At 41.4% G+C, this 20929-nt stretch overlaps 1 protein-coding gene across 3 annotated transcripts in view; it reads left to right on the top strand.

The window, feature by feature from the left end:
* itga7 (integrin, alpha 7) overlaps nucleotides 1–19066 on the top strand; it is a 34446-nt gene extending 15380 nt beyond the window's left edge. The window contains exons 3-26 of one of the 3 annotated variants that reach the window (XR_014622317.1): nucleotides 238–317; nucleotides 518–773; nucleotides 2060–2191; nucleotides 6515–6722; nucleotides 7014–7210; nucleotides 7332–7420; nucleotides 7509–7636; nucleotides 7788–7883; nucleotides 7995–8056; nucleotides 8349–8518; nucleotides 9246–9395; nucleotides 10013–10128; nucleotides 10221–10407; nucleotides 10500–10574; nucleotides 10803–10882; nucleotides 11000–11077; nucleotides 11512–11614; nucleotides 11768–11983; nucleotides 12478–12594; nucleotides 13017–13130; nucleotides 13756–13854; nucleotides 14060–14185; nucleotides 14795–14959; nucleotides 16529–16668. Coding sequence is in view for 2 of the 3 variants with exons in the window: in XM_084349259.1 (XP_084205385.1) it covers nucleotides 238–317; nucleotides 518–773; nucleotides 2060–2191; nucleotides 6515–6722; nucleotides 7014–7210; nucleotides 7332–7420; nucleotides 7509–7636; nucleotides 7788–7883; nucleotides 7995–8056; nucleotides 8349–8518; nucleotides 9246–9395; nucleotides 10013–10128; nucleotides 10221–10407; nucleotides 10500–10574; nucleotides 10803–10882; nucleotides 11000–11077; nucleotides 11512–11614; nucleotides 11768–11983; nucleotides 12478–12594; nucleotides 13017–13130; nucleotides 13756–13854; nucleotides 14060–14185; nucleotides 16529–16684 (3035 nt within the window). In the remaining variant the exon portion in view is untranslated. Of the gene's footprint in view, nucleotides 1–237; nucleotides 318–517; nucleotides 774–2059; nucleotides 2192–2843; nucleotides 2952–6514; nucleotides 6723–7013; nucleotides 7211–7331; nucleotides 7421–7508; nucleotides 7637–7787; nucleotides 7884–7994; nucleotides 8057–8348; nucleotides 8519–9245; nucleotides 9396–10012; nucleotides 10129–10220; nucleotides 10408–10499; nucleotides 10575–10802; nucleotides 10883–10999; nucleotides 11078–11511; nucleotides 11615–11767; nucleotides 11984–12477; nucleotides 12595–13016; nucleotides 13131–13755; nucleotides 13855–14059; nucleotides 14186–14794; nucleotides 14960–16528 lie in introns of all 3 variants that reach the window. The other 2 variants (XM_084349260.1, XM_084349259.1) reach the window with 2 other exon arrangements.
* Nucleotides 19067–20929: the final 1863 nt, after the last annotated feature.

Here is a 20929-nt window from a genome sequence, read left to right as displayed (position 1 = left end):
ATTATCGTCAACTTTTTCTTCCATCTCTGACTACTTTGTAACATCAGAACAAGCTTTTCTAGATCAGTTCTGTTGCTGCAAGTAATTTGGTTGCCCTCTCATTTGCATTGCATAAGAGATAAACTTTAACTTGAGCTTGAATAACAAAGTGCTGTGTGCTCTCTGTGGCTCGGATCCTAATTGGTTTACAGTATGGAAACTGTTATGATTGCCATTTCCTTCTATGTTTCCCCTCAGTGAGTCTGAAAAGAGAGAACAAAGACAACCAGTGGCTGGGAGTTACTGTCAAGAGTCAGGGGATCGGAGGAAAGGTGGTGGTAAGTAAAGACCCACATCCTGTAAATGCATCAGGGCAGGAAGCTACAGGGAGGTCTTTCCTGTCTTCTGATAAAAATGTTGTTCATTTTCAGCCTCTATTGAGAGGATCATGCAGTTTAAAAGTCAAAGTAATTTGTTATCTTAAGCAAAGTAAACAATAAGAACTAATACTCTAACCCCATGTCCTCTCCCACTCCAGACCTGTGCTCACCTGTACGAGCTCAGGCAACGTGTAGGCAAACCTTCAGAGACTCGTGACCCCATCGGACGCTGCTACGTCCTGAGTGAGGACCTGACAGAGCGAGATGACCTGGACGGAGGGGAGTGGAAGTTCTGCGAGGGTCGGCCGCAGGGACATGAGCAGTTCGGCTTCTGTCAGCAGGGCCTGTCCGTCAGTTTCACCCCAGACAACAACTTCATTCTGTTTGGGGCTCCGGGAACATATAACTGGAAAGGTAAGGTGTCTGATTGACCTGTGGGAGGCTGGATCACTGAAATAAATCAGGGAAAAGGCTGTTACACAGACATTTTAATGGGAGATGTTCACCAATGTGATGTTGCAGTTTTTATAGCTGCATTAATGATTTTTAAGACACCAGGTGGCAGCAACAAGCAAGAGGATGTCTAATGTTTTAGACATTTTAAAGCTGCCTGAGGAAAATGATGCATGGCTGTACATCCAGCATACAGGTAAAACAGAGGAAAGAAATAAAGAAATGTTGAAGATGTTTTTCAATTATATTCCCTAGTTTTTATTTATCACCCGGACCTCATTAGTACAAAATGTTTCTTAAAGAATGATGTTCATTATTGAGTCCTGTTACCTTTTACAGTGGATACAAAGAAATATTAGAAGAAATATTGTCACGACTAATGTGAGCTGGAGAAAAGAGCCAATCCATGTAAACTGTCTAATCAGAACAGTACAATTAACAGATCAATCCTTTTAGGGATTCAAAAAAAATCCAATTGATTTATAAACCAATCTCATGATTGGACACAGGAATTATGCAGAGCAGCGGCGAGCATTAAATCAAAGAAAGCACTGAGATTTATCTGATGCAGCAGCGGAGTAGTGGTATTGTCATAGCCTGCCACATGAGATCAATGCTGTGGTTCATTTAGATCAATGTGCTGCATGATAATCATAAAACATTGAATTACAGGTGGACATTTTGTCTGGCAGATGCATTTGATGTTTCTGATTCTACTGAATGTTATTTTATAAAACCTGCAGGACTGTTTCCACTGTGTCCACCACACAAACGTGTGTAGATTTATAGAAAGTGTGACGGTACATGTGTGAGTTTGTCCCAGATTCATACTACACACAAAAGCTAAGTAAGTTTTGAGTATATTCATGTATATTCGAACCGGAGAGTATACAGGGGGGTTGATTTTTGGCAGTGTGCTGTTGATTGACACTAGAATGCAACGCACAAGAGAACTGCAGGAGCTGTTCACAGCTGACGGAAAAGTGAATTAATGTGATGAGATAGCTTCAGAAAAATCTTCACAAAAAACAAAAGCATTTGAGCTTTTATGTGCCAACCACTTTCCAACACAAAGTGCCACCTTTGTCTTGTTCATTCACCCCTAATGATCAGTATGTAGTACAGATTTGGGACTTGTGCGTCTGTATACTTGTAACATGTGTTTGTATTCTGATGTCTGCTGTGTGTGAAAGTGTGTGAGTGTTTTCTCGTTGTCTTGCTGTGGCCCTCACCTGTTTCCGTTCCAGGTGAGATGCGCGTCCAGCTCCTAAACCAGACTCTGCTCGACCTCGGTCTCTATGACGACGGACCCTACGAGGTGGCAGATCAGAAACAGCTTAATGCCCAGCTCATCCCTGTGCCCTACCACAGTTACCTGGGTAGGATTTGCCCTCCCTGCTCACTGCTGCCCGTGCACAGGAGAGAAAGAGAGGGCCGGGGGAGGGCGACACCAGGGCTCAGACTGGACCCAACAGCAGCTTATAACAGCAAACTGCCTCTAAATGGTCATTCCTTGTGGAGTATTTCTGGATGAGCCTATCTGTGTGTGACTCACAGCACCCTCATTATGACTCCACCTCATTTTTTGAACACTTTCCCATGTGAATGCGGGTGGAGGATGGTGAAAAATGTCAGACATGGATCCTTAGGATGCCAGTTTAGCCTCACCCTTTCTTGGACGACCCATCGAAATAAGCCCAACAACAACGACCTATCCTCATTCCATCCTCCTCTAAAAAGAAAGTCCGGGAAAAACATGTCAGAAGAGGGTGGTGCAGAACCAGTCTGAGCCTGAAACGTCGTCTCTCCCCCAGGTACCCGGTGGTGTTGATGTGAACACCACTGCGGCACCACAAAGACAAAACAACAATCAATCACAGCCTGTCTCACCTGCACCTCCCTCTCCCCTTTTTTCCTCTCTTTTCACTCTATTTATCCCCCCACCATTTCACCACCCCATCACTCCCTCCCATACTCCTCCCTCTGTCGCTCTTTCTGTCTTTTCTTTTCTTTTCCTGTCTCGGGCCGTAGGGCTCTTGTTCATGGCTAGCCCCATTGAAGATGCACTGCTGTACAAAACTCTGGAGCCCTCCAGCCGGCCCACACCGTTTGAGGATGTAGCTCATAATAGCTACTTAGGTTTGTAGGCGTGAGGTGTTTTTGTTTGGACCGGACTTGGGCTTGTAGTGGAAGTAGTCTCACCCTCTTCTCCGTCTTCGTCTTAATCCTTTCTGCTAATTTTGTGTCTACGTATAGATTTTTAGTGTATAATCTATGTAATACGTGGGACTGCATCACCTTAACTGTTCTAAAGAGACAGCCATCCAAAACTTTATATATTTTTTTGTAAAAGTATGATTTCATTTTATTTGATTTAATTTTTGGGTATGGTTATCTTACGCTTCCTGCTTCTGGCTGCTGTTTTGACAATGGTAAGGAGATGGTTGTCTCTTTGAGAAGCAGCACGGTGTTTGTCTGTTCTGTCCTTAGATATCTGTTGTCTGTAGTGTGTTGAGTCAGTCTGCATGTGTGTGTCGGTTTGAAGCTTTCCAGGTGGTGGTTTTCTTCCTAGTTGTTGTAGTCTAACTTAATAGTTTTACTGATTAAAAGGTTTAACTAACAAACGTCTTCAGCCATGCTAGCAGCTCTGCGAGGCTGTAGGCTACTTAGACACAGGGGTGCTTTGTGCTAAATGCTAATGTCAGTATTGCGAACATGCTCACGATGACGATGTTTAGCAGATATATTGTTAACCATGTTAACTATCTTAGTTTAGAATCTTAGCGTGCTAACGTTTGCTAATTAGCACTAAACACGAAGCGCAGTGAGGCTGATGGGAGCGTCATCGATGTTGCAGGTATTTGGTCATAAAGTTTTGACCTGACGAGTCATTGCAGTTCATCCTAAGGGGAACATGATTGTGTGTGATAGTTGTTAACACATTTTATTCAAAACCACAAATGTCAACCTCACGGTGGCACTAGAAGAAACGTGAGGGGTTCACCAGTGATATTAGGCTTTATCCTCTGGGGACTATGAATGTTTGACCCAAACTGTGTTCCAATCAAACTCGAAGATGAGGAGAAATTTTCCCTGGATCAGTAAAAACTTTGACCTGCTGATTTGCACGAAAGGAAAACTGAGGGGATCACTAAAGTCAACAGGATTAATCCTCTGGTGACCATGAATGTCTATATAATGAAGGTGATAGCCTAAGAAGTTGTTTGGATAGTTCACTTTGAACCAGAATGGTTATTTTGAAGAAAAGATTATGATTGTGATTTTGTTATGAATCTCTTCGTATTCAGTTTCCATAACAGCCCATTTTCTCCTTAACGGGACCTAATTTATTATGATTGTGGGTTCCAGTTATTACTTTTCACTGAGCGTGTGGATCTGCCGTAAATCTCTTCATTCACATACCTCCGAGCCTGCTTACCCTCCCGCTCTCCATATTGAGCTGTCTCCTTGACAACACTAATTCCCACATGACCTTTTAGCCTTCATTTATTACTCACATGCTTCCATTGATCCTAACCAGATGATATGCCATACCTATGCATGCCTACTAAAATGATAAGAGGAAGCGCTGTTTTTTCTGATTATTATAGAAAATACATTTCAAGAAGCAGTGGCCTGCTGAATGAAAGCATACGTCCCTTTTACCTCCATCAAGGCCAAGTCAATCCCATCACGGAGAATAGTACAGGTCTCTTTATTTCAGGGTGTTTTGTCAAAGCTAAAACAAGCAATAATGTTCATGATCTGTAACCCTGACTTTATCTTGTTCAGCTTGTCAAAAATTAAAGAAAGAAAACAATAGGAACAACAAAACACCTTTGAATAATTTTGTTTTAATTGCACATAAGTGTTAAGTGCTAAAATAATTTAGAAATCAAGATCGTGGTATAAAACAAGAAAAAAAAGAGAGAAAATGGAAAAGTGTTGTGAGTAAATTAAATAACTGAATGTGTGATTTATTACAGGAGACAGAAAAGCTGATTTGAAGTTTATTACTTTTATGCATAACACCTCAATAATAAACACTTGAAAACACATTATCATGTAGAAGTTCCCCTTAACTTTATAGACTGTGAAGTGCATAAGGTTGACTTTACTTAAACAAAATGAGTAAGCCTCAAAATTACCTAGTAAAGTCAACTTTTCAGCAGCTTAAATGTAATAGTCCACTTTGTCATTTTGAGGCAATTGATTCACTCGATTTTAGTTAGTAAGATTTTATAGTGTACGTAAGAACTGAAAAAACACATACATTTATGTATAAGTCTGCATTAATGTGATTTAAATAGACTAAGTTATTTACTTGAGTCACATTGACTCAACATTATAGAAAAAATGTTGCATTAATTGTGACACTTTACATTGAACTTATGTAATAGAGTTATATAGAAAATTCACATATAATGAAAATACCTAAAGTCCCTGTTTTAGGCAAATTATATTTTTTAAAGTTCAGCTTTGTTGACATTATACAATACACAATTACACAATGAACTGCAGTTGTAGCCCCTTCCATGATTCACGCACAGAAAATGTATAAACAGGTCAAATATTATAAATTAGAACAGAATAAAACAACAATATAGGTGTTACGATTGAATAGAGAAGAATATTCAACACAGGACAACATTATATGTACAGTACAATGAAGATGTGTAGGTCTGTGTATACACAAAAAAATATGTATACGTGCAATTTCACTGTAAAATAAAAAGTCAAAGTGCAAAGACTGGGGGTTGGTAGCCTGAATGGCAGTGTAGTCTCAGGGCCTCTTTTAAAAGCTTTTTCTGCTTTAAGCCTCCACTCCCCATTTAGTTTAATAGAGACGACCTTGTAACAGCCTGTGTGTTAAAAGCCACCCTGTGTGGAAAAAGTAGCACCTTTTGTCTCCGTCCGTTAGGTCTTTACAGGACCTGCGATGCAGACTGTTGCATTCCACACCTGCCACCCTGGAGCTGTCCAGTGTTCGTCTCTGTTGTCGTCTCCCTCTGCATGTTTACTCAGGTCTAACAAACGACCCTCCCTCCTCACACCTTCTGCATGGTTTCAGACTGGTGAAGCAAATGCATGTGGTTGCTTCTACTCAGGTGAAATGTTTGATACGATGTGCTATTTTTCACGGCTCGATCATAAAATCTCAACACAGTCTTGTCATGAAGCAAATGCACACACACACACACACACACACACATACACACCTCCCCCCTCCACTTGTTCTCTCCTTTGCTCTACCTGATTTATATGCATCCTCACATTCCTACACACACACACACACACAGAGACGTACACAATGCACACTCACACAAAAGAGGAGTTGCTTTAGGTTATAAATCTGATTAACGTCCACCCACTATGTTTACACACTGCCTTCACTGGAGGCAGCTGATACAGAGCAGCAGCATCATGAATCTCATGAGACATTAGGTGAAGCTCCATACATCTCCCTCTGTTAGCGTCACGACCAGCCTCTTTGCTCTCACGGCCATCGTCTTCCGCTAGCAAACACAGCACACAGGACATTTACACCCATCATGAGTCTGACATATAATCAATAGTCACTTAAGGCACACATTTCATTATTAACAAGATGAGCAGAACATGCTACACTGAGAGGAGACCGGCCTCTGAGCCCCATGGTCAATACTAACCCCTGACCCTCTCTTCCTGTCTTCTTCTTCTAGGGTTTTCCGTTGACTCAGCCATGGGGATAATGAGCCTCGGGGAGCTGACCTTCGTGGCGGGTGCACCTCGGGCCAATCACACGGGGGCGGTGGTGCTGCTGAGGAAAGACAACGTGTACCGGCTGGTGCCGCAGCACATCTTCTGGGGGGAGGAGCTGGCGTCTTCATTTGGGTACTCTGTGGCTACGGCGGATCTGAACAGGGACGGGTGAGGAGTCAGTCTGCATGATCATGACGTAGATAATGGTACACAACTGTGGATTAACAGGTGCGAAGGATAGGACCAAGGGTCAGCAAACAAACCCCCCCCCCAAATAAAGTACAATATTTGCCTCTGAAATGTAGTAGAGCAGAAGTTAGTGAAAAAACTGAAGTAAAGAGGGTGACTGTAAATGAGAGGGAATGGTTTTCAAAACTAAGGGGCTAACAAACCTCACTTCAGTGTTTTATCATTTTTTAAAATGTTTTTTTAATTCTCTGCCTGTGTTTCTGTTCCCAGCTGGACAGATCTGATTGTTGGAGCTCCTAATTTCTTCGACCGTAAAGCAGAGATCGGTGGAGCTGTGTACGTGTACCTGAACCCCTTCGGCCACTGGGACGATCAGGCACGGCCGATCCGTCTCAACGGGACCTACGACTCCATGTTTGGAATGACGGTCAGCAACATCGGAGATCTGGACCAGGACGGATACGGCGGTGAGGACAACACAAAGCCATGACCTTAAGGCTTCACGGATACACTGATTAGTAGTTTGTACTGCTGCTGTCATTGGTGTAGATTTCTTTAACTCAGTTTCACTTTTCTACATCTGTGCAGATATTGCTGTCGGGGCACCGTTTGATGGAGATGGCAAAGTTTTCATCTACAGAGGTTCAGATGCTGGAATTGAAACCAAACCTGCTCAGGTGAGTCCTAAGTTTCATACAACTGTATGTGGAGGAGCTGTATGTGTCTGAATGCATGAAGACTGATCTGTGTTTCTTGTCCCATCAGGTGCTGGATGGTCGTGACTTTGATGTGAGACGTTTTGGATACTCCATCTCAGGTGGTTTGGATATTGATAATAACCAGTACCCAGACCTTGCAGTGGGCTCTCTTAATGACTCAGTGGTTCTCTTCAGGTGAGAAAAGATTTGTTTGAAAACCCAAATTAGATGCATTTGATGCACAGGAAACATAAAGGCCAAATTCTTAGCTCTGAAAGATACAGTACGTAAAGTCTTATCATAAATATTGCATGTTCACAATCAATCTTTTCTATGTGTCCCTAAGGTCTCGTCCAGTCATCCATGTGATCAGAGAAATATCCATCAACCCTCAATACATTGATCTGGAGCAGCACAACTGCAAGGGGAGAGGGGGAGTCTGGTAAGAGCTGATGGCGTGACCAATATTTAAACTGCCACTGGTTTTCCTTTCCTGTTGTAAACACTGTAACACAGGTGTTTTTTTGCACTTTTCCCCGTCTGCTGTTTTTAGCGTGGAGGTCAAGGCCTGCTTCACCTTCAAAGCCCACCCAGAAAACTACTCACCACACATGAGTAAGTCAAGACCATTTTTGTTCTCCTCTCATGTGGGACTTCAGCTCACCCTCTTCGTGACAGCAGTCATTTCTATTTACAGTGAAAAGTAACCCTATCTGCGGTGTAACGTTAGACTTTATTTTGATTAAATCACAGCTGTGTAATACTGTATTCCCTCAGATGGGGGGTTTCTTATATGTTCGGCCCCTGGTGGGTTCTTTAAGTGCTCTCAGTGTGTGTCCTGACATTTCTGGTTTTTCAATCCCTTCATCTCTCTTCATGCATCGCTCACCGTTTTGCTCCCTTCAAGCCCTGGTGGTGCACTTTGAAGCCGACACAGAGCGCAGGAAGTTGGGCCTCCCGCACCGCGTCAACTTCCTGGGCCACAGGTCCCTGGAGCCGGAATACACTCACACTGAAGAAGTGGCGCTGCATCGGCAGCTACACCCTGTGTGCACCACTGCTACCTTCCAGCTCCATGTAAGTAACTTCTATGCGTTCATGTCGTCCAGATCAGAAACAGCATATTTAGTTATTTATTGCTGTATTATTTGCTTAGCTTCTAAACATTAATTGGTGATTCTGTTTCATGTTTTTGTCTTTTATTGTTTCCAAATGTGAAAAATCTAATCCACGTGTTTAAAAAATTCAACCACATATATTTCATTCATATGTGAAAAAAGGCAATTGCATTATAAAAAAATAATGTGTGCGAATGTGAAATTGCATGTGCCACTTTTTGTTTCACATGTGAAAAAAAGCCCACACCTCTGAATTTATATAGAAAATGTACATTATAAATAACAAAAACTTCCAGTTCACGTGACTTTATCGTCTTTTTACATGTTAACATTGAAATATTGTGGAAATTCTAATTCCCATGTGAATATTTGTAATTCATATACAGTATGAAAGTATATATTTCACATGTGGAAATCTCATTTATTTGCAAAAATGGCAACCACTTGAAAAATGTCCAATTCACATTAACTTTTAACGTTCACATTTTGAAAATGAAATTATTGTAAGGGATATCAAAAATAAATAGAAATAATCTTACTTTAAAGATTGTACTGAGTTTCAAGGCACTGAATACTTTCCTTTCCACTCAATATATTCAAATAATACCCACACTAGCACTACAATCCAAGTCTTTGACCCAGTGTTTGATTGTCCGTTAATCTTTTTCATATCTCTGTCCGTGCAGGAGAGCATCCGTGACAAACTGCGTCCCATCTCACTGGCGATAACGCACACCATCAAGCCTGTGCCACCACGCAGACACTCAGGAGCTAAGAAGCTGGAGAAGCTGGCGCCTGTACTGAGTGTTTACCCCTCTAACACACTGCAGTCTGAGGTCTGTACCGAAAAAGGAAGCGCAAGTATTTTATGGTCTGGGTTGATTTTAATGGGCTACACTTGCCCGCGGATTAGTGTAGAAACAAGTCGAGCTTGATGAGGCACATTCAGGGTTTTTAAGGGATGTTAAAGCCAAAATTATGACACGTAAATCATATCCAGCTGATTAATGAATTTTGGCTAACAACATAAACATGGATAAATGAGATCTTTTGTAGCAACGCAGGGATTCAAAGTGGTATAAACCCTGGATTTCTTGCTTTGATTCAGTTGTGAAAAGATGGTTTCTTAACATGCACCTGCTGTGAAGATCATTTACACACATAAAGCAGCGTAAACTGGGATGTTTTCGAGTCAGCATCCTCCCCTGGAGCCTTAAGCTGATTCTTACCTTTGTAAAATCTCACACACACATTCAATGGCCGCATCCCATGCAGTCATTTTTCTCCCTTATACCTCTAATTTATGCTGCAGGGTTTGTTATATAAACACATTTCAATATTAATCATGCAATGATAATAATAAAATCTTGTATCAAAAACCGAAAAAGTAGATGTTAAATATGCTTTGAGATTTAATAAAAGAGTTGACGCCCGTCTCATTTACCATCTGAAGGTGAACTTCCTGCGAGAAGGATGCGGCAGTGACAAAATCTGCCAGAGCAACCTGAAGCTGAAGTACCAGTTTGGAACCAGACCTATGCACTCCGACCTCTTCATCCCGCTCCCAAAGTTAGTATCTGCAGAGCTTGTTCAGAGTGTGATAATATGTCTCTGTACACAACTGTAAATGTGTGTTTCCCTTCTTCTTTCCCTTCATGTAGAGATGAGGATGATGTGCAGGTGTTCTCCCTGTCAGACCAGAGGTTGGTGGTGCTGGAGATCACCGTCATCAACATGCCCTCTGACCCGCTGAACCCCGAGGAGGACGGAGATGACGCTCATGCCGCTCAGCTGCTCATCTCCCTCCCGAACACTCTGTCGTACGCCGGCTCCAGAGTCCCACCTCAGGTATGTCTTGTGGTGTTGTAGAGGTGAGATCGTGTCTGTCTGTGTTTCTGTTTTTGCTGATAGTGTTTGTTTGATATCCTGACCGACTGTAGATGAGATGCCAGGCGAACCAGAATGGCTCCCAAATTGAATGTGACCTGGGAAACCCTGTGAAACGAGACACTAAGGTGAGGAGACACAAAAGTCAAAGCTTGGAGGAATGTCAGCATTGAAAATGGATTAAAATGATACAAATTGGTTTATAATTTCATATACTTTCATGCCTTTTGATGTTTCCTTCCTTCAATATGAAACAAAATCAGCATAATTTGCCACTAGTCATGCTTTGGTCAGCTTTAAATGTAAAACTTTGTATTTCTTTGTCTGAAATATCCATTCATGTTTCCCTTTTTTAGCTGAAGTTCTCCATCAACTTGAGCACATCTAACATCACAATTGCGACCACTGAGCTGACAGCAGATCTGGCTCTGACAACGTAAGCCCTCTACATCTTTTTTTCACACCAAGCTTCGATTATGTAACTGCAGATATCTCACTTGTCTGGACTACATAATGCTCTGATCGCTGTGTTTGTTCATGGTTTTGTCCTCAGTATCAGTGAGCAGCCTGACCTGGTACCAGTCACAGCGTTTGCTAAAGTGGTGATAGAGCTCCCTCTGTCTGTCAGCGGGTGAGTGACATCCTTCAGTGTTTAAAAATGAATGTCAGTCAGTGTTTACCAAAGTCCTCACATTTCTTTGGTTTCTGTCCACAACCCAGAGATACTCAGTTTACTGTCATAGGCTTTTTTTCCTGAAAAAATTACTCAAATCGATTTTTCGATCTATCAAAAATAGATGCCAATTAATTTAATAGTCGTCAACTTATTGATTATTTGTTGCACTGGCTGGTCAGAGGGCTGCTGTTTGTCAAGGTGTGTTAAACTCTGTGGCCACATATTAAATACATTCATCTTGACCCCTAGCAGTTATCACAGACTGGCTATAATCTCAGACTACTGTACCTTGTAAACAGATATATATATGACGCTGTGTGTGTGTGTGTTTGTGTGTGTGTGTGTCTGCAGCTGTCAGACCAACTGATGTGATTGTGTTTTCACTGCAGGCTTGCTCGTCCTCACCAGCTGTTCTTTAGCGGGACAGTGAAGGGAGAGAGTGCAATGACCAGTCTGGAGGACATCGGCAGCCCTGTGGATTTTGAGTTTGTGGTGAGCGTGTGTGTGTGTGTGTGTGTGTGTGTGTGTGTGTGTGTGTGTGTGTGTGTGTGTGTATCTATGCAGGTGTACACATCTTGTATAATCTGTCAATTAAGATATGAGATAAAACTGCAAAGTTTCCTCACATGTGGTCTTTTCCGTCAGGTTGCTAACCCTGGTCAAGCTCTGCAGACGCTCGGCTCGGCCTTCCTCAACATCATGTGGCCTTATGAGCTGTCCAATGAGAAATGGCTCCTGTATCCGGCCAGCTTGAAGTTTGATGGGCACTCAGACTCACAGTGCACCCCATCCGAGGCTTTGAATCCTCTGAAGCTCTCCAACTCCTCACTTACAGAACTTCCACTGCATGTTAATAACACAGTAAGCAGGATTTCCTATTTCAACAGCAGCTACAGTATAAAGACTAAAGACTTTTTTCTAAGTTCAACTCAGTCTGCATCGAGCCTTCTCTGCTACAGATGATGTGGTTGATTAATGTTTTATCTGCAATCAGATAAAGTCAGTTGACCCGTTTACAACATATACATACATGTAAATATATGTGTAATTACTTGTACTAGTACTTTTGATACTTAAGTACAACATCAGATACTTTTACTAAGGTAACTTTGGGTACTTTACTGGCATTCACAGAACGGAGAGAAAATGAGTATTCATGTTGGGATGCATATGTAAGACGATAAAAACTCCTTTTTCTCCTTAAATATAATGTATTTTCCATCCAGATCAAGAAAAAGAAGTGGTTAGTGAATGATGTCTTTTAAATTACAATTGTTAACACGTTGTTAAGCAATATTCAACCATTCAACCAGACTGACACGTCTCTGCCTGTGTAATTGTGTCGCCTTCACAAGGTTGGGCGAACGCGCCGCTCCTACCCAGAGGAAGAAGGTCAAGTAAAGACAAAAGGCAGCGTGGGAAGAACCACCCCGGCTGTGGCAGCTTCAGAGAGACGCAAGTCACTCAAACTGGTAAGAAGGAAAAGGAAGAGAGCAGGCGAGAGGAGAGAGAAGACGACTGAAACACAGAGGAAATGTGAAGGGGATGCTTTATTCTCACATACAGTCACACTCAGTGTTCTTGTCTGCATTTAACTCATCCCTTAGCAGCAGTGTGGTGTCGAGGGACCGACTCCGGCTGTAAGGCCAGTGCCTCGGTCAAGGGCTCTGACAGGATATACTGTACATGTACTTATTTTTTGGGAAAACATGAGTTATTAATGCTAATCCAGGATTTATTGATTGCCTGCTGCTGTATTCACAGGCTACCAAACACACCTACAACATAGTTGCACAATAGAAAAGATGCAGGCTCCATTACTTTTGTTGATCACCACCTTTATAGCTGCTTCTGTCTGTCCCCAGAGTGTTTAACTGTCATTCTTGTCCTCCAGGATTGTCTCTTGGGGTCGGCTCGCTGTATCCTGTTTCAGTGTCCCCTCCACAGCTTCTCTGGTCAGGCCGTCCTCAAGATCCACGCCAGGCTGTGGAACAGCAGTTTCATAGAGGTAAAAAAAAAAAAAAGAAAAATCCTGTAATCATTTCATCAGCTCCTTTTGGGAACTACAGCCCAGCACAGCTTCCGTCCAGCTGTTACAGCTGCTGCTGACACTAACATTGATCAAATGCATGTGAATGACCGATCACTGCAGCAAGTGCATGTACAGACTGAAGCTTTGATGTCAAGGCGGTCAGCAAACTGTGAATACAGCTGTCAGCTTTGACCTCTGAATCACCTGCAGCTGCTGGTTTCATATTCAGATGGAGATCCAAGAGTAACAAGAAAATATCCAGCTGACATGGTGTTTGCTTTTTCCTTGAGAATCCAATAAAATGGGTTTGAAGTGGTAGATTTCTTCTGTGGCTTGACTCATTTCCACATGATTTTTAATACAACTGAAATACTTTTTGACATGGGTCTTATTCCCAGTTTTAGCCATTGCTCTTATTATATGTTGTGATGGGCATGTCTTAGCTAATATCAATGATGGCTGTAAATACAAACATAAATCCAGATTATAGACGATTATAGATCCTGCTCACATATTATTGGCTGAAATATTAATATTAAAGGGACATTATGAGTGTTAATAGTTGAAATGGTTTTGATTGTTGCTGTTTTCTGTCTCTCAGGAGTTCGCAGCAGTCAGTGCTCTGGAGCTGCTGGTCAGAGCCAACATCACTGTGAAGTCCACCATCAAACACCTGGTCCTCAAGGATGCTGCTGCACAGGTACCCACACTTCAGATCATCATCTCGTTTTGATGTATTTTTCCTCATATAAGTAGGGTTTATCTTAAATATGGGCTCTTTTAAAATTCACCTGTTATCATCACAGGCATGTCTGACCTGAGTTAGAGATTAATGCAACCTTGAGCAGTGGTGTACAGTATATCTTCTGTTTTTCATTGAGATTGCATCCTCCCTCCCTCTCCAGGTTCCAGTGATGATCTATCCCGAGCCTGGTCTCGCTGACCAGTACTGGATCCCCTGGTGGATCATCCCCATAGCCGTACTGGCAGGCAGCCTGTTGCTGACTGTACTGGTCTGCATACTGTGGAAGGTAACACTTTTACTCTCTATACACCTTCTATAGCCTACACCTTCTTGTTCTATGTCCTAAGTCACAAAACGGATATTTATGTGAAAGGTTGTTTCAAAAAGTATTGAAATATTCAAGATGGAAGGCTAGTTTGGACACTTGTGCCTCATTAAAATGTACTTTAATGATGCAAAAAGGTAGTTGATTGTCAAATACTGATACTCTGGGTAAGTAGGTCGAGCCGTCAGTATTTGACCATCTGCGAATGAGACTCAGTAAATCAACTATCTTACAAACTGCACCTTTAATAGCTAATATTGATAATGGGTGCATAACAGGTTTATAGTTTCCTTGACTTCATCCCTGTCCCCTCCGGCCATTACACCGCTGGTGTTTTGTCATCACTTTCCATGTTAGTCCAATTATTTCTATCCGCTTTGTTCTGTTCTGTCCTATAATCATTTTATTCTCTCCAGCTCACTCTCATCTGTTCCTTTCCTCTGTGTGTCCTCTGTGTGTCATCCATTTTGTTTTGTCTCTTCTCACTGTCATCTGGGGACTCTCTATCCCTAAATCCCCTTTCTATTTCATTTCCCATTGTTTTTGTTCCTGTGGTGATCTGTCGCCCAGTGTGGGTTCTTCAAGCGCAGTCAGCAGCGCCCACACTATGACACGGACTTCTACCGCGCCCATTTGGGGGTCCAACCCTCGGAGGCGGAGAAGCAGGCATCAGAACTATAATATAAAGACTATTGCACTCTGGCCTGCTCTCCCCTCCTCCTCTCCCTCCAAGCGGTAAACAATCGCTTTGTTCCCAGACTCACTCTGGTGTGGCTGGTGGTGTTCATTATAGTATGAAGTATTAGCACATTTTGGCACTCTTAAAAACAAATACACACAGAGAGCAGCAGTGGGATGGCAGACAGTTGACCATTTGTTAAGCCCCAATCCCCTTAGTTACTGATGCCACGCTTAGTATTTAGTTTACTTTATGGTGTCAGATTTTGAGCGATATCTAACACTACAAACTGCAAATACAAAATAAAAAAGAGAGAAAACAGTGGGCCTTTCACTTATAGCTCTTTTTGGGCCGCAGTGCATCATGTGACGCTCTTTCTGGGGGCTTGGTTACAGCATTGTTTTGTATTTCAGCCTAAAGCTAAGCTATAATAAGGAAAAATGTAGGATCAGACTTCATACAAATTCAGCAGATTTCATCCTGATGCTGTCTTTACTTGACCTACATGCTCGGACAAACACGACAGAGATGAGTTAAACGCTTTACGGTTTCCAGTTTTAAAGATCACAAGAACAAAGGCTTTTAGGACGAGAAGTAACCGATGATGTATGTACCTGGCAATAGTTAGCTAGTTTTAATGAGTTGGCTTGTGAATATGTTAATGCTAAGTTACTACTGTAAATAGTAAGCCAGTTAGCCAGGCATGCTAACGATTACAGCTCACAACCGTGTGTAGTTAAGGTTGCTGAGATATGATTGACAATGGCTAATTGGGGGAGGGGCTTAGTGAATGGTCAGTTAGCTGTGCTTATGTTCATATCATCATGTCTCTCTGAAACAACGTGAACGCCATTATGCTGCCTTCTTTCACTGCATCATGGACAGCAACACGTTTTGTTGTATAATGGATTATAAAGTGATTCCTTACTCGAGCACTGTTTTCTCTTTTTAATCTGCATACTGAACACCATCCAGCCATCTCTTCTTCAGGGCTTTCAGATGCCTGCTGTGCTGTGTGTTGTGCCTCTGCTGTCGACGTTACAGTTTAATTATCTGCTTGTTCATTCTGGCACCAATCTATGAGGACCATTCATTTTCACGCTGCGCTTGACACACGGTTATCAATCTATTAACACACCGATTTTAATTGCATTTCATGACCAAGAGGCTTTTTCAGGTGCCAGAATCAACTTTTTTTTTTTATTAGTATAAGAAGGTGCTTTAGTTTGTATTAATGTGTGCAATTTTTCTTAACCGCACTGTGGCAGCCTGGCGTTGGAGTGTGAATCAAGGACACCTAAGACTGATGCTGAAGTAGAAGTGCAGAGCATGTGGATGTGCTTTTTGGGTGGATGTTTTATTAAATAGTCACCTTGACTGCACAAGGTCATCAGATAATCACTTTTTCTTCTTATCTGTCTGGGATGAACTAGAAGACTTTACTTAAGTGGAATAAATAGCATTTATACGTTTCTTGCAGTGCATGACTTTGGAAAGCAGACCATTTTATCTACTGAAATAAGGCCAAACGCATTCTTACACATGCCATCAGTTAACAGTTGTTTTCCCTTCCTGTCTCTTCCTCTATGTCTGCCTATCTGCTTTCTTCCTTCCTCTGCCGACAGTGTGGCTTCTTCCAGCGGGCCCACTACAAAGACAAACTGCCTCAGCACCACGCGGTGAAGATTCCTCGCGAGGACCGGCCACAGTTCCAGACTGAGAAGTCAGGAGCCCTCCATAAAAAGGAATGGGCCACGCACTGGAGCGACGGGACCTCGTAACTCCCCCCTGAAGCACTGACAGACTGAATCAATTCAAATCACCATGTGTGGCACTCATTCTGTCTTTGCATTGGAACTAACGGACTAAATACGTGCACATGGACTGAGATCATGACATCTTGTGCACTCTGTACTGTGTCAGTACTCGCTACGCTCTGACTGGATCTATATCCTCCCGTAGTCCGCTGATGGCTGGCCTTGGGTAGTCAATCAATACTGTGCATCTATATCAGTGTTTTACAGTAAATACTGAAGGCCTGCAACAATATTAGAACCAGAGTAGCTGCTCAATATGTTTCACAGAGTGCTGACGCTCACATTGACCTCACTGACAGAAGGAGGACAGACCATCACAACGCAAAGACATGCATGAATGCACAAACTAAAGTATAATATCAGACGCATACAGACACACTGGACATTGTTGTTGAAGAAGCCACTGCCCGTGACAAAGACTACTTTTTGCCTTAACTACTGTAAGACTGACGACTTATATGGGCAATGAAAAAAAATGTTTTTTTTATATATATAAATGATGTTTTGGGACTTCCTTTCAGTCAGCACTGGTAAACACTGGGGACATGTTGGTATGTAAGATAAGTAAAGTGAGATGTTGCAGAACACTGAATGTGTTGTTGTCTGGGCTGGCTGAAGAAGCCATTCAATAAGTTCACCTGATGGTTTTTGTATATCCTTATTCAAGGAAAGACTTTTTTGTTAATATGTCAGTCAAATGTACTGTACAGGAATAGTTTATCGTCTGAGTGAACTTGGATAAGAACAACAAAGCCACAATAAAGAGCCGAAGTCACACCCCGTCCGGCCTTAATCCAGAAAAACTATGCATGGTAGTGAATGTGAGTGAGTAATTGTCTTATTCTATTTGATTTGTGCCGTGAAATACACATGTCATGCTTGTCAATTAAAAAGTCACAGTTTGTCATAAAAATGAGATGTAAGACTGTGAAAATACAGAATTAGAAAGACTACACACCCAACAGCCATCAACAAGTGACGTTGTCTTGTTTAACGCTCCCCAAAAACCAAAACTGTACACCTGCTCCCATATACACTGTAAAGTGTAAAAGTTAACCATTACCTCAAAATTACCAAGAAAGTAGATGATAAAATTTAAGTTATTTGAGCTAAAAAGTTTAAACAACTTTAAAATTATTAGTCTACTTTGCTTGGTAATTTTGAGGAAATCAGTTTCCTTGATTTTCTTTGGTAAAGTCACTTTGTCAGATTTTATAGTGTATTAACCAGCTCACAGAACTGACAATACAGTTGTCAATACAGGCAGACTTCCTTTTTCTGTGCCGAGGTGACGGCTATGTTGAAGTTGGTGACATACATGAACCGAGACGATGTAGTTTACTGAGCGATCTGACACAAAACCAAGTGGTATTTTACTATCTTCGCGACCAGCTGTGACTTTCTTGACTTGCAAAATCATCTTTTGAATTGACAAACATCATGTTTGTGTTTCATTGCACAATTCAACCCACATCAAGCATTTTTTTGTCTCAAATCGACAACTGTGTTATTGTTAAGGTCCCATGGGGCACAGTGGAAGGGGCGGGACTTTGCCTCTTGTCACAGCGTATGAGAGCCATGGCCATTGAACTGTTATTGCATGAAAACCAAAATGTGAGAAAAGCGAAGGAGCGTTTAATGTATGTGTAAGCATTTAAATCTCTGAACTTTATTTTTGGAATGGATTTCCAGGCTCATAAAGGAAGAAAAATCAAAATGTATAAAAGGATTATGTTTGAGAACACTGTCGGTTTTCAAGCACCACCACATTTATGATTTCCCCAGGAGACATCATGATCTTTGTATAATACTTTTCAAACTTTTTAGCTGCATTATATTAACCTGCTTGTCGCTCTGTTCCTGCTCAGCCAGGCTAGCGTTAATTTCAGTACTGACATGTCTAACTAAGTGCCTTATGGTAAAAACGGCAGACTGTGAGCTGCTGGTGAAGAACAGAAGGCAACTTGCAAATTAGATCAGGCTGCCTTGAAGCATCTGCTGGACACCTGTGGACAAATAAACACCCCTCCAACGCTCGAACAACATGAAGAGAGGAGAGAAGATTTACAGAAGAGCAGAATATGTCGGCAAGGAACCGGACAAACTTTTCTTTGGATCTGTTTTGGGTCGATGAAGTGGCTGTAAAGCATGAAGAGTCAGCTTGTTTGTTTTTTTTAGGTATTGCTGGACAATCTTGTATTAGCTGCATGAAGCTCCTGTTGCTGTTCTGATGTCCCCCTCTTTTTTTCATGACTCAGTGTTTTATTTATTTTGTGTTTGGCTGCACTGTTTTAACATTGTAAATAAAATAAACGGAAAACAAAATAAACCCATCAGATAACGTCACGAGTTGTGTCACTCTCAGTTGAATTTCTTTCGGCCAGTTACAGTGTTTGATTTGTGAAACCTGCAGTTCACTCAGAGAACATCAGGTGGCAGCAAAAGTGTGAAAACTGAAGTAACCCTCTTGTCTGGCGATAACCAGAGTTTGTCCATGTGATGCACAAGAGAGATTAATTGTGATTTGTCCTGTAAATGTCGCCATTTTAAGTACAGAACAAAATTAATAAGAAGATAAAAACAGCACTTGTATGGAATAATAATTTGCATAATGTTGTTTTTATTTTCTTAGTGATGTTGCCCATAACCTTGTAGTGAGACTGAAATTTGTCAGCATGAGGAGAGACACGTTGCACGTCAAGGACAGAGATAATTGGTGCTAGAAAAGGGAGTGGAAAAAAAAGGCTTTGCTGTATTTTTGCGAAACCTTTTGAATGTTCATCCTGTAGAACAAGAAAAAGAAGAAGAAAAAATAAAGGTGTTTGTTTCTGTGGATACAATATATGTAAATCCCATCTTTGTTTGTGTGACTTGAATTAACCTACAACAAATTAATGGGAGACTGAGTCAGAATAACAATTATCATCAGCAGCATTAGTAAGAATGTGACCTCAGCCTACTCTGGTTCATATAAAAACATAAAGGTCAGCCATATACGCATATAGCTCAAGTCAAACATGGTCTTTTCCTCCACATCTAGTCTAAATCCTCACAGCGGGAGGTGTGAGAGGAAGATGACTGACTTTTCATGAGTGTTGCAGCACAGTAAAAAAGAAAATAGTGTCGCTGGCTTTCTTCAGATCTGGAGATTAAAGAGCTGAATATATTTTTTCTCATGTGTACAAGGGAAGAACTACTGAACTACTGAAAGAAGCTACAAAGAACATGTTTTTTAGCGTTTCTCGTGGTCTGGTAGTCCTTTTCTTTATTATTATTAATGGGCTATATGAGAAGATTTACACCCCTCTCATACCTCTCTGCTCACTGTCAATCTTCATCCAGTAGCTCATTAGCTTAGCTTAGCATTAGGAGAGCGAAACAACAAATATCAGTCTAAAACAGACATTTTGGCTTTCAGTTTCTGAACGGATTGAACAAATTAGATATTTTGTGTTGATTAGTGAGCTTTAATGAGGTGTTGATAGGCAGATTGTGTTACCTTTGGACCTTTCTCATTCTTTCTAGTCTTCAAGCTGCATGTAGGCTGAACGACTGCTGTCTGTTGCTCCACACTGAACAAATACGTTTCCCAAAACGTTTAAGTGTTCCTTCAACACCAAGAAATATGACAGCTAATGTTTAAGCCACTGTTTATTTAGTTTCATATCATGACGTGGTTGATGTATTGATAAAATGGCACATGGATTTTTCCACCTCTACCCACAGGTGGTGTCTGCTAAGGCAAGACTAAAAGTTATTATAATAACGTATGTACTATACCCTTAGTAAGGCAAACCTGTGCTTTATGGTAAACCTGTACAATCTATTGCTATTCAAGTCAACAGATCTGCCAATAATGTAAATCCAATTATACGTACAACGCATCACTAACTATGACACTCGATAGTAAATGACATTATCGACAAAATGAAACATTACAGGCGTCATAAGAGTAGACTTTAAGGCAGGGCTCTTACATTAAGTCACATTAGACTGTACAGATGAACCCTTATAAAGTGGAAACCGTGAGTGTGTTCCTGTTTTTAAAATAACTTAATCTTAAGCAGCACAGACTAAACGTAAATGTTGCTTTTTATGATCACGTCAGAGTGAGCGAATTAGATTTTTCTCTAATCCAAAAGCATATGATCTTATTAAAGTCATGAAAACTAATTCCCCTCTGACTCCTTCAGATGTCATCCCGGTTGC

The sequence above is a fragment of the Pagrus pagrus genome (genome assembly GCF_965226575.1).
Source record: "Pagrus pagrus genome assembly, chromosome: 3".
Taxonomy (NCBI): Eukaryota; Metazoa; Chordata; class Actinopteri; order Spariformes; family Sparidae; genus Pagrus; species Pagrus pagrus.
The sequence above is the reverse complement of the archived record's forward strand: the minus strand, read 5'-3'. Positions and strand labels throughout refer to the sequence as shown.